Source organism: Tyto alba, unplaced genomic scaffold (assembly GCF_018691265.1).
Source record: "Tyto alba isolate M040663 unplaced genomic scaffold, T.alba_DEE_v4.0 Super-Scaffold_23, whole genome shotgun sequence".
In the NCBI taxonomy this organism is placed as follows: Eukaryota; Metazoa; Chordata; class Aves; order Strigiformes; family Tytonidae; genus Tyto; species Tyto alba.
This window is the reverse complement of record NW_024881297.1, coordinates 27,681,575-27,694,514: the sequence shown is the minus strand read 5'-3', so window position 1 is coordinate 27,694,514 and position 12,940 is coordinate 27,681,575. Positions and strand designations below refer to the sequence as shown.

The following is a 12,940-nucleotide window of genomic DNA, read 5'->3' as shown; positions in this document are numbered from 1 at the left end:
GGGATGAAGGCTTTCTGAGCCATCACGCTGCTGCTCCCCTGCCCCAGCCTTGCTGGGGGGTGGCTGGGCTTTGTTTGCTGTGGGCTGCCAGGCAAATTGTTATTTTAATCTGCCGAGAGCTTTGAAACGCATCAATCTAGTCCATTTACTTAATGTGGTGCAGCTCTTTGTTTGCAGGCGCCGCTGCAGCCGTCTGAGCGCGGGGACCGAGCGCTCGCCGGGCCCCGGATTCACACAGCGGTTCATTGTAGCTGATGAACAGTCGAGCGTCTCCGCTGCTCGTGCCGCTGCCGAGACGGGCTGCGCCAGGCTGCCTGCACCTCGTGCTGCTGCTGTGTCGGGCTCTTTGGGGCTAAGTCCCCCTGGGCTCCCCTCCCTCTGCTTTCCTGCACCCCAGGGGGGGCAGAGCCCCCCGATGCCGCAGCAGCACGCACCGGCCCCCTGCAGATGTGCCCGGTGGTTTTCTGTTCGTGCTGTGCTCAGAATTTGAATATCGTGGCCTAAAGGATTGCGCGGGGACGCCGGCGCTCGTGATGCTGCGGCACCGGGGAGCAGCAGTACGCTCCCCTGCCTGCCCTGCCCCTCTCCGCTCTGCGGGTGCCAGACCAGCTTGCTGATGGGGGGGGTCTGCCTCCCTGTGCCCCCCCGCCACCGCTCCGAGTGGCCTTGCCTGGGGACAAACGTGTTGCCCATCCCCAGGTGCTGGTGTCAGTGCCCCGTGGCTGTGCCCATCCTAGTTTGTGGCTGGGAGAGCAGCTCCGGCTGCTGCGTGATCCTCGGGGGGCGGCTCTGACCCGGAGGGCAGTGGGATCCCGAACCGCGCCGCGCTTGCGGCCACCCCGTCCTCTCCCGGGCGCTTGTGCTGGCTCCGTGCCGGACCCCGTCCCTCCGGGCGGCTGGCCTGGGGAAGGGAGCGGGGAGAGGGCCGCTAAAGGTTTCCTCCCGGCGCCGCGGGTGTTGTGGTGCCTTTTTATTGTTTGGAAAAGGAAGCACTTGGGTTTAATACTTCCCGCGGCGGCTGCCTTCCCAGCAGTCCAGGCGGATGCTGCGGGGCACCGGGGGCAAACGCCGCACAGAGCCGGGCTGTGCCTGCGTCTCCGTCCCGGGGCCGGCCGCTGCCTTTGCCCCTGAGCGGGGACCTGTGGTTCCCAGGTTATTTCCAAGGAGGGACGTTTCCTCCCCCCTCTGAAAACAACAGCTGAGTTGCCCATGGGCCCCTGGCTTGGTCCGTGCTGTGGGACACGTCCCCTGCCTGCTCCCAGGGGCTGCTCCTGGCAGGGCCAGAGCCCCAGGCCAGCTCAGCATCCCTGGGTCGGTGCCTGCACGGCGGCCCCGCTTCCCGCTGCAGCCCCCAGCCCTTCCAGATGGGTTCGCTCAGAGTCTCCTCTTGCGGCCCGGAGCATGTTTTCCCCGTGGAAGAGTAGATTTGGAGCCTAGCACCGTGCTTACTCACCAGCATGGTCTTCTCCTTCACAGCTGCTCTGACGCCATCATCCCTCAAAACCTGCCCGGCCCAGCCCCACACCCTTTCGGCTGCATAAAATCTTAAAGCTTCTTTTTCTGCAACTCGCAGAAGGTAAAACCAGGAAAACCAGGATCCCCTGACCTTGTAGGAACCACCTCGGGGCATCCAGGATGCCGCGGGGGGAGCAGTTCCTTGCTGGCGTAGCCGAGCCACGCTGGTAGAGATGCCAAGGGGTAGGGTAGCGTCTGGGGCACAGCATCAGAGCAGACGTAACCATACTGGTTTCCTCTTTAATAATTTTCACCAGTTATAAACAGATGGGACATTTCACCATGCCAAGGATATTTTTTTTTTTTTCCCCTTTACCTTTTAAAATGCAGCCGAGCAGGTGCCTGGGAGCGGAGTGCTGCTGTGCAAACCCGCCCCTGTCCCTTGGCTTGGGTGTCTGCGGTTTGCACAGCTGATCCGAGCAGCAGCAGTGACGGGCCCAGGTCTTTTGTGGTGGCCCCGCGTGTGGCTTTAGGGTTTGCTCTGTTGTTGGGCTTCCCCCCCCCCTGCCCCGGTATGGTTCGGAGCTTGCCATTTTGGCGGTGGCTGTGGCTTGTGGGCACTGCCAGGCTCTGCAGAACTCTTGGCACGGGGGCTTGGTCGACCGCCTGATGCCGATGTCCGGAGCTGGAGCTGTGGCAGGAGGAATGGTGCCAGGCTGGCATGGTGGCGAGGGGACCCGAGCAGGGACAAGCTCCAGCGTGAAGCCCCTCGAGCCGCAGGGCTGTGTGGCCGTCCAAGGGTGCTGAGGTGCCACGGGCTGCAAGTCTGCAAAGCCACCTCGAAGCCGCTGCAGGATGTGGCTTCCCGAGGCGTCCTGTCAAGGAAACCCCAAACCTTCCGCCGTCCCGCACCGCCGCCTCGCTGGCGAACACGTGCTTGCCGTGGAAGCTGCCGTGTAGCCTGTGCCTGGAAAGCGCCGGCGGGAAGACTCTTCCTCACCCCAGCTGCGAGGCAGCAGTTTGTTGGGGCTGTGTCCCCACGGGGCTGATGGTTTGGCTTTTGGGGACTGGGATGGGAGCAGGTGATGGCCGAAAGCCCTGGGCAGGCAGGGAGCTCTGGCAGGAGCAGGGAAGGGCCGCGGCGCTGCCATGGATTGTTTTCCCCTGGGGAGACCTTGAAATAGCAGGAGCTGGTGTTGTGCGACGGGTGGCACGGTGGCTCTGTGACCTTGTCCTCCCCAGAGCCGGGAGATGCTCCCCGTGGCACAGGGGTCCCCAGAGGACCTCGGGAGGGGACCTGGTGTCTGGAGATGCAGCTGGGGCTCCATGTCCTCACCTCTTCCTCGCTGCTCTCCAGCCTCCTGGAGCCCCCCATGTCTCCTGGGGGGCAGAGCAGGCCAGTGAGGTGGGTGGCTTCTCCCTGTCTTGGCTGGGGTGGGACCCCCCCCCGTGTGTATCCCGGCTGGGACCCGCAGGGGTGGACACCCCAAGGTGGCTACTGGGTCCCCACGTCCACGGGCCCCGCGAGTCAGGGCTGGCCGAGTCGCCCCTGACACGGGGGCTGCGTTCACACGGGCAGGTGGACCCAAATCCAGTGCAGCTCTCCGCGCGGATGTGCTGCTCGGGAATAAAAGTCCCTTTATGCTGGAATAATTAGTGTACTCAGAGCACGCTAATTATTCTGGGATAAAAGTGACTTTTATTCCGGCAGAGTGTCCTCTCAAAGGGCCCTTTCTGCCCGCTCCCCGGGCACAATAGCTGCTCTGCTCCGTTTCCCCATCTCAGACAAAGTCCTTATTTGCGAAGCCAGCGAAATTGAGTTGACTAATGAATTAAGGCCAATGGTTTTGGCCTGGCTCCAGCGCTTTGAAAGCCTCGGCGAGCTGATGCCCGTCCCGGGCAGGAGGAAGCGCAGCACCCTCCTGCCCCAGCAAAGCCCCTGCGGCTGCGTTCGGCCCCAGGCTCTGCTGCTGAGCTCCGACAGCGTCCTGCCCCCTGATTCAGCTGTCCAGATGAAATGCCTATTAATCTATAATGCGCAATTGCTTTATTGCACAATGCAGGCAGGTCTCTGGAGGAAGCGTTATCAGCTTTAGCCACAAGCCATAAATAACTGCCTCCAGTGCAGAACACTATATTCTGTTTGGGTTCCCAACTGCCGAGGGTATAAACATCCCACTTCTTATTGCTAGAATAAATAAAGGGAGTAAACCCTTCTGAGCAGGTAGAGGAGGCAGGGGGGCCTCCCCTGGCTGGTGGAGTCTCCTGCCCGCAGCCGCTGCCCCCTCCCCAGCCCTTGTCTGGGGCAGGAGAGGGGCCAGGGGGAGCGGGGCGTCCCCCCGGCAGGGATGGCTGCTGGCCAGGGACGGCTGCAGCCTGTCCAACTGCACCGAGAGGACTTAAGCCCCTTTCTCTTGGCTGCTTTTTTCTTTTTTTTCTTCTTTTTTTTTTTTTTTTTTTCTTTTTCCTTTTTTTCATTTAAATTGCAGATAAGCTGCAAAAAGAGAAAGAAATAAAAAAAGCGTGATTCTTCCTTGAAACACCCTCCACTGCATGGCTGGAGCCTGCCCCTTCTGCCCCTCCCCGCCACATTTTGTATGATCAGGCTCCCTTTTTTTTTTTTTTTTTCTTTTTTTTTTTTTTTCTTTTTTTTTCCCTCTAGTTCTGAAAATGCTGTGGATTCGTTTCATCTGGTTCCATCTCCTGCCATTTTTCAGCTCATTCTTCTGTGGACCTCTCAGTGGGGCTGGAGGCAGGAGGGGGACAAGGGGGATCGCGCTCCAGCGCCAATCTCCCAGCTTCTGAATTTGGTTTAAAATGCAAATTTCCTCCCCCCCCGCCTTTTTTTTTTTTTTTTTTTTTTTAATTTTTTTTATTTTAATGCATTTCATCTGAAGACGGTGGAGCTGCCGGAGCCCGGGGAGCGGGAGGGGAAGGAGAAAGGAGAAGGGGCTGGGCGGGCGGGGGGAGCACATTCCTCCCAGCGTGTCCAGATTTCCTGATGCGTGTTCGCATTTAAATCGTCTCCCCCTGGATCTGTTTGAAGTCAGGTGACCGCGGTGCTGTCGGGGGATGAAAGCAGCCCTTGGGAGCCACAAGATGATTTTATTCCCCTTCCCCCTCCCCGCCGGGGACGGATGCTCTTGGGCAGCCTCCATCTTTCACCCTCCCTTGAGGACGCGTTCTCCCAGCCATCGGCCTTCCTCCCTCCCCTCTCCTCCTTTGTCTGCGTTCGGCAGCAGTGACGGCAGGTCCCGCAGCTGCTGGAAGCCCCCCGTCCCAGTGCACGTGGTGGAGGTGTTGGGGGGCTGCGCTGGGCGGGCGCCAGGACAGACCCTGGGGGTGCCAGGGCTCTGCCGGGGTTTCCTTGCACCCTTGGGTTGCATCACCTCCCCCTGCCCCCCGCCATGGGGACTCCGCTGCCCGGAGCGAGCCGGGAGCTGGCGTTGTCCCCGGAGCGGATGGGGATATGGGGGTGCTAGGCTCCCCCTCCCTGGCGCACCCCAGGGTACCCAGTGCAGGGACCCAGTTTCTCCCAGTCTTTTCCCCAGTGTCCCCTGTGCCCGTGGGGGGGACGGGGGACGCACTGGTGTCCCTTGCCGCAGGGAGCACCCAGTTTGGGCAATGGGAGGGTGCGCAGAGCACGGCCCCGTGCAGCCGGCGTGGGAAGGGGCTATCGGGGCGCACAGTCGGTCCCTGGGGACGGCTGGGTGAGGGGCTGGGCTATCCCCGGCGGGGTGGCCGGCTCCTGGCCTCGCACAGCACCCAGCTGGCCTGCCCCTCCTGGTGATGGCCCCGCTTGTGCCCCGGCACGGGGCTGGGGGTGCCCGGGATGGGACCCTCCCGCCGGTTCTCAGAGCATCCTCGCGTCGGGTTTGGGGCACGTGGGCAGAAGCTGGAGGTGGGAAACCAGGGAAGGTGCCGGACCGGAGCCCCAAGCGATGCTCGGGTGTTCTGCTGGCGCTTTGCTGTGGTTGGATTTTTGTTGCTGTTTTCAGCTTGCCTCCTCGGTGTTTCTGAAGACCAGGCGAGTTGCAAACCCGCTCAGGAGCCCTTCCGACCGCTGCGTCCTCAGCCGGGCCACGTTTTTCCAGCCAGAGCCTTTCCTATGAATGGCGTTTTGCTGCTGTTCAAATGTCTCCTTGGCAAAGCAGAGGCGGGCTTTTCTTCTCAAAATTGTATTTTTTTTTTTTTTTTTTGAAGGAGGAGGTTAATGCCTCGTGATTTAGATGCAGTAGGCAGACTTGAAAAGGGGAAAAAAAAATAGATGTATTTTAAAGTCAATATTTACTTAGCAATTGGACGGGCCCCTCCCCCCCAGCCCAGCCGCACATACCTGCGGCTTCTCCGGCGGGAATGGCCGGGAGTGCACAGCAACGTCATTCATGGAAGCGGAGGCTGGGATGGAGCAGCGGATCTGGTTTGAATCTTCCCGTTCAAGGGGCCGGATGGAGGAATTGCAAAAATGCATTTGAACTGTTTAGAAATCTTGTATTTAAACGCAAAGCAAACAAATAAGCCTTCCTTTCCCTGTCCCCTTGAAAAAAATGTGCCTGCAAACTTTAGGTTTTGTTATTTGAAATGTCTCCGTTGCCCTGCCTGGCTTTTTGGAGCCCAAGGACCCGGCAGATTTACACAAATTGTCAGCTGCAAATCTTGCACAGATTTCTGCACAGTGCGAGCTGTGCCCCTGCGGGGATTTGGGGTTTTAGCTCGTGGCTTCTCTTCCAAGCCTCAGGCCCTGGACCAAGGGAGCACGAAAGAGCCGAAGGGTGTGTGTGTGCTCCAGGATTTAACCTTCCCTGGTGCCTGTCCTGTGGCTGCACAGAAACTCTGGGAAATCTGGAGAGTCCTGAAAGCACAGAAAAGGAACAAACTGTGTTTTTTTCTGAAATTCAAGGACAAAGGATGGATGACGTGAGGGAGAAAAATTAAAAATGAAAGTATAAGGGACTCTGATTTTTGTATTTGGTTAATGGGGTGACTTGGGCAATCTTCCAGCTTGGTGCCATGGGACTCTGTGCCAGCGCTTTGGGGGGGTCTCCCAGGGGACATGGGCTTGGCTGTTATTGGGGAGAGTGGCCTTGGAGCCGTGGCATGCTCTGGCAGAGTGATGGCTCGAGAGCTCGAGTCTGCAGGGGGGGACGGCGAAGAGGAGGGACTGTGGGACGAAGATGTGTTGTTCAGCTGGCTGACGGGACAGGCTCTCCCCTGCGGAAGGCAATCAGCCAAAAGTGGCCCACGTTGGCCAAAACAGTAACGGGGAGCAGAGCAGATCGTAGCAGCGGCTTCCCCTGCGCCTTGGCGTGTGTTAACCCTTCTCGGCCTGCGCTGGCACACCCGTCGTGCCGAGGCGCTCGGGATGGCGATGAGCTCGGCGGGGCTGGAGCTCGGTGGGTGCCGCTTTTGCTCGCTGGGGCTCTGGGGTCTGATGGTTTCCTGCCCAGCTTTCGCCCTCCAGAACCCCCTGGCAGATTTTTGTTTCGCCCAGGTGCAGCGCGTGCAGGGTCGGGAGCTGGGAGCATCCGGCCGGGTGCACTGTGCACGTCGCTGCGGGGGCACGGGGTGCTGGCTGGGGGCTCTGCAGACCCCCCCTGGCTCCCTGCTGCGACGTCCTGGCGGGTGCAGGAGCTGGGGATGGACACCTGGGAGGAACGTGGAGTGGGTTTATTTTTCTCCCTCTCAAGCTTTCTTCTCCCCCCCCCTCCGAACATCTGTTTTGCAAATCACGCTCATTCCAGTCCATATTTATGGCCAGCACTGTTTCCTTTGCAAAGGAGTAGCTGGCCACCTCCTCCCGAGGAGGGGAGGAGGAGTTGGGCTGAAGAGGAAAGTACGGCTTGCTCGGGGAAGGAGTTCTTTAATATTTCTGTGGTTTGCTTCCAGCCTATCTAGGTTTTTATGCCATACTCATCTGCGCACTGAAGGTAATTTGGCTTCTGCTCAAGGTGAAGACCTCCTGCTCGCTGGCCTCCCTAAATACTCTGTTTAAATGGAAGCATCGATTTCTTGCTTTAGGCAAAAATGCAATGTGTTTTGTTGTGTTCCTTTAACAGCTGTTTTCAGGCGAAGCCTCGGGCTGCCTGTGCCATGGGACGGCGGGAGGTGCAGCCGGGCTCTCGGTCCCCGTCCCACAGACATGGGCAGCTCCGTGCCCTGGCCAGAGGGCCTGCTCCCACCCCAGACTGGAGAAGCAGCATCCCCTTTCTTGCACCCAAATAGCCATTTTTGGGCCATTTTTTCAGTACCGTTTTTTCCCCTCTGTTGAATTACTCCTAAGCAGGGATCTCTCCTCCGGCTGCCAAGGAGGGACGTGTTTTCCACGGCCGCTCTCGCAGCTGTCCTGCCCCGCTTTGAGCTGCCCATTGTGCGCTGCATGAAGGCGCCTTTATTCTCGGGCCCGGAGCTGGAGCTCTGCTCTCCGCTGCCATTGCCGCTTCTGCTGGGGCGGCCGCCTGGCTTTCCGAAAGAAATTTGGCTCCGTGTGAAGGATGCATTAACAGATACCTTCTCTAATTGTCCACCTGGCACCGAGGCATCTCGACACTTAACTCTGGGGCCATTTAACTCGCTGGGAACATGCTGTGCGAGAACAGAAAGCGCGTGGGGTTGCCGAGGAGCCCGGAGAGCTGGCTGCCGGGGGGGGGGAAGCGACCTCCTTCCCTCCTCCTGCACAGAGCCACGGTGGTGGCCGTCGTGCGAAAGCCGCTCTAGAAAACGCGAGGCCTCGCACTGCCGAAATCCTCGTGTTTGGGAACGGCAGAAGGGGGGACGGTCGGTGGTTTGAGCCGGGTTCAGGTGCAGCTTTATGGCAGGTTAACGTGCCCGGAGGTGGCGAGGAGTGGCAGGACTGCTCCCTGGGGGTCTACCTGTGCCGAGGGAAGAGCTGAGCCGGAGCATCACCACCTCTGCGGAGGCGGGTGTGTGTCCTTGGGGGCGGCTTTTCTTGAGGAAAGCCATGACCCACGTGCAGCCTGACAGAGCGTGCGCGAGCGATGTTTCAGTGCTTGGAAGAAATCCCACATGTTCTGCTCCTGCATGGGGGAGCTGCTGCCAGTGGCAGGACCTGCTCTGCTCCGGTCTGAGCGCAGCCATCCCTGGAGACAGGGCTGCTCTGCAAAGTGTAGGTGCTGGTCCTTAGGGATGACGCTTTCAAGTGAGGGGCTAATCTTCCATGCTGCTGGTGAGCATCTCTGCTCCAGGACCGGTGTCTCCAGTGCAAAACAACATCTTGTCCTGGCTGTGGTTTCTTCTCCCATGTAGACGCAACCCTGCAGGGCTGTGAGTGGATGGTATGAGGCAGCAGGCTGGGAACCCCTTGCTGGGGGTTTGCTCTCTTTTTGTAGGTCTGCCCGCTCCCCTCGGGGGCAGGAGGCAGGTAAGAGGCCGGGAGCTGAGCCCGAGCAGCGGGGAGGCGGCGGCCGCTGTTGGCCCGCTGGGTTCCTGGGTGCTGGCTGCGGTCGGCCGGGCGGTTGCGGCAGCCGTAGGTCACTTTGTGGCTGCTGGAGACCTGGGAGGATGAGGGAGAGCAGGAAATCCGAGGGAGTGTCGGTTCTTTGCTGTGGTTTTCTTAATGAATCTTGCATTTGGTACGCTTGTGGCTGGGAGATGGAGGCGGAAGATGAGATCCTCGGGGAAGAGGGGGTGGCAGAGCCGGCTTTGGAGGAGAGCTTGTTGCAGGAGGTGCCTGTCCCCGAGCTCCCAGCCCTGTGCAGCCGTGTCCCGCAGGATTGGTCTCCAAGTCATCTCTCGCCTAAAGGAGGTGGTGGTGGGGGAGGCATCTGCTCATAACCGGGGATGTTTCATCCATTTTGATATGTCCAGTCTCCATCTTGATTGCACTGAGCTCCCTGTCGTGGTGTCGAGCCTTTCCCTCTAAGCAACAGCTCCAACACTACTGATGCTGATGCTTTAAAGAGAGAAGGAAAGCAAGGTTTGTAGGAGGTGGTACTCTTCAATCAAAGCAAATGACATCAAACAAAGCCCTTTTGCAGGTCTGAGGAATAATCAGTGTTGTCACACGGTGGGGAGAGTTTCCTCCCACCCTGTAGGAATCAGGATTTGGCCTGGGGATGGGACCTTCCCCATCCTCTTCCCTTGCAGCATCCCTGCTGCAGAATGGGCAGAAGCTGCCTGGACCTGGCTGTGGCATTTCCTTCACGGAGCAGGAGCTGGAGAGAAATTGTGGTGTTTCCTCTGCCTGTTGGGAGCCTGAGGGCGAGCTGGGTCATGAAACGCGTGAAATGAGCTGCAATGCCGGCAGCGGCTCCTGCCTGTGGTGCCGCCTGGTGCGGCTGCAGCGAGGCAGATGCAGCCTTCCATGGGCTGAGCAAAAAGTTAAGTGGATCCTTGGAGCAGGGAATTTAGCAGAAAACTGAGGATGACACAAGATAAATGTTTAGGGAATTGCGTGTGTGTGATTGCCTTTGCTTTTAACAAACACTCACAGTTGCGTTACGTTAGGTTTTCAAGATTTCCTGCCTTCCCAAGGGCCTGGGCTCGCTGTTCAGAGCAAAAGCTGCAATTGGTGTGGAAGCGTCAGTGCCGAGAGCCAGATCTCTGGGAGAGGAGGGAAATGCTGAAAGACTGACAAGACGACAGCCCGAGCTGTGCCGGGCTCTGCCGTGTGCCGGGGTAGCGGCGCTCGCCTGGGAGCCCCCAGCGTGGCTGCTCGGGTTCGGAGCCTCCACGGCTTCACCGTTGACCCTTCCCGATGGCAGCTCTTACCCGAACTGCAGCTGCCAGCCCTGCCTTGGCATCACACCCCCCCCCCCCCCTCGGTGTGTGTTACCTGTATGGCTGTATACCCATTTCTTTCACGTTTGGCTCTGCCCCCCGCCGCTGTGGATCAGCCAGAAGAGACCTTGGTGCGGCGCCGGCTGCCTGGCGGAGCTCAGCCCGGCAGTGCCGGGGATGGGACGGGGTCTCTGCCTTCCCCCTCGACCCTTCGGCCAAGGGGGGAGTCATGCAGCCTCTGCTCAGGGGGGTGTGCAGTGACCGCCCCCCTCCATTGCAGCCTCTGCTCAGGGGGGTGCAGTGACCCCCATTGCATCCTCCTCGAGGTGCCCATTTTGGCGGAGGGAGAGCTGCCCCCCAGGCGAGGGCACTGGGGTTCTTCCCAGCACTGCTCCCCGCCCCCCCCAAGGGCTCAGGCCGGGTTTGCGCTCTGTGCTTTAGGTTTTCCTGCTGGTTTTTGTCGTGCCTTTGTTTTATTCCTGTGTGTCCTGGGCGGGGGGGTCACCGACCCTCCCCGGGGAGCACTGTCCCAGACGTGCACGTGTGCAGTTCCTGGGCACAGGATGGATGGAGAACCCGTCCTGCTGCTCCTGCTGGTGCTGTCTTTGTGATTTAAAAATGTTACTTTTTAATTTGTTCTCATTTGGGTTTTCTTGTTCTTTTCCCTGTCTTTTTTTACTGTCTACCATAGAAAATAAACCGCCTTTGGCTCCCAGGAGCTAATTCATCCAAGTTAAATGATCTTTAAAATCTGTTAGTGCATCATGGATTTTGGTTCCTGTTTTCTCACAGTGTAATTAATGCTTCAGTTTAAATTTTCTGCTTTCCTTAGGGGCAAGGTTGATGGATCTGATGCCAGGCTAAAACTTTTACTGAGCCATTAGAATGAAATCAAACTAAAAGCTATCTAGTCCTTAATTTAAATTTTTTTTTTTTTAAATTACTTGTCTTTGGGAAGAAACTGATCTTGTTTATTATCATTATTTCTTTTCTCATCCAGCACCGAAGACATGTAGCCCTAAACAGTTTGCATGCAAAGATCAGATTACGTGCATATCTAAGGGCTGGCGCTGTGACGGGGAAAAGGATTGTCCGGATGGCTCGGATGAATCACCCGATATATGTATGTATGCCTTTCCTTCCTAATAATTTTCTTTTGGTTTTGTCTCATCCATTCTCTCATTGCACGATCGTTCCAGGGTCCCGAACAGGCGACATCGCACAACTGCTCTACCTCAGCTCCTGTTTCTCCCATAGTACCAGGAGTCCACAGCACCTCGGGGCGGGGGGTGGGCACCACTCGGGGCGGGAGTCCAAGCCGTCCATCTGTCCGTCCTCCCTTTATCTCCCTAGCTGCTGCTCCCGGGGCCGCTGGCTCTGGGGCCATCATCCGTCATAACAAAAGTCTCCTGGGAACAGGGTACGACTGATTTATTTTTTTTTTCTATCAAAATTGATTTACATGAGGAAAGCAGAGCCCTGGAGGAGAGGAGCAGCGAGCCGTGGCGCTGGGCAGGGGCTGCGCCTGCTCGGGCTCAGCTCTGGTGCAGCATCATCCCCTCCTCGAGCGGCCGTGCCGCCGGTGCCCGGCATCGGACGGGTGCGTGGAGCGAGGGTGGGCCGAGGGGAAGGAGATCTCCAGGAGTCCTGGGGAGCAGCTGGAAAAGCAACGCCACTTTCCCCAGATGTGTTTGGATTAGGACGCTGTGCTGGTTTTACTGGTTTTGTCCCGGGCTGTTGGAGCTGCTCCGCCGCAGCGATGCCGATGGCCCCAGCACTGGGGATGCTCCTGCCTCAGGTGGGGCCGTTGGGTCTCTCCAGAAGCAAATGGGGAACTGGGCTGGGTTAGCTGGGGTGCGAGGACTGGAGGTGCTGGGGGGGGGTGTGTGTGCATGGGGGAGCGAGCCGGAGCCATCGCTGGCACCGGGGGCTCTGTGGGGACAGTGAGCGTGCCGGTGCCGCTGCACCGTGCTGAGGCGGGGGCTCTGCTCCAGCTCTGCAGGAGGAAGAACAGGTACCACCAAGGAACCACCTCTCCCTGTGTCTTGGCTTCTCCCTCCATCTGAAGAGGGAGGCTGCTCTGCCCTCCTTGCCTCGCAGGAGCAGCCTCGTTAGGTTGTTTTAGTGTGTCAGGAAAGCAGCCTCGGGATGCCAGGCCGTCAGGACAGCCACAGCCGTGTTCATCCCTGCCGCTGCTCACCAGCAACCAGCAAAATCCTGTCGTCCTCTGGCCCAGAGATCCCTCCCGGACTCCTGCTGCACGCTGTACTTGGCATAAAGGTCTCCTCCGAAGCAGTTTCTGGTTCGGCACGGGGGTTATTTATTTCTTAAGGCAAAATGATGCAACCATCCCCTCCGTGGGAGGGATGAGGGGGCTGGGATGGGCTGTCTGGCTCCAGTCAATCAGCAGCCCTGGAAAATTACTGCAGGAGGACTCGGAGGCCCTTCCCTGGCTGGAAGAAATCCGTCCTGATTGACGCTTTCCGCTTGCTGCGCGCGTCTGCGCTCGCTTCATCGCCCCCCCCCCCCTCTTTCCTCTTCTTCCTCTCTCTTCATTGCGAAGGCAGAGCTGGGGGGGGGGGCCTGGCACAGCCTCCCCCTTGGACGGGAAGGCAGAGCTGTCCCTGTCTGTCCTGGCTGGAGCTGGAAAGCATCAGTGTCCTCTGCAGTCGGCTGTGGGCATCCCCCACTGCTCCCCCTCCCCAATCCCTGCTCCGGCACCACACGGGCCGGTGAGGCGCCTGGTGCC

General features: G+C 58.8%; 1 protein-coding gene across 7 annotated transcripts in view; it reads left to right on the top strand.

The window, feature by feature from the left end:
* Positions 1 to 12,940, top strand: part of LRP1 (LDL receptor related protein 1) — an 89,190-nt gene that overhangs the window by 6,112 nt on the left and 70,138 nt on the right. For all 7 annotated transcript variants that reach the window (XM_042796430.1, XM_042796429.1, XM_042796428.1 and 4 more), the window contains exon 2: positions 11,192 to 11,314. In XM_042796430.1, coding sequence (XP_042652364.1) covers positions 11,192 to 11,314 — 123 coding nt within the window. The remainder of the gene's footprint in view (positions 1 to 11,191; positions 11,315 to 12,940) is intronic.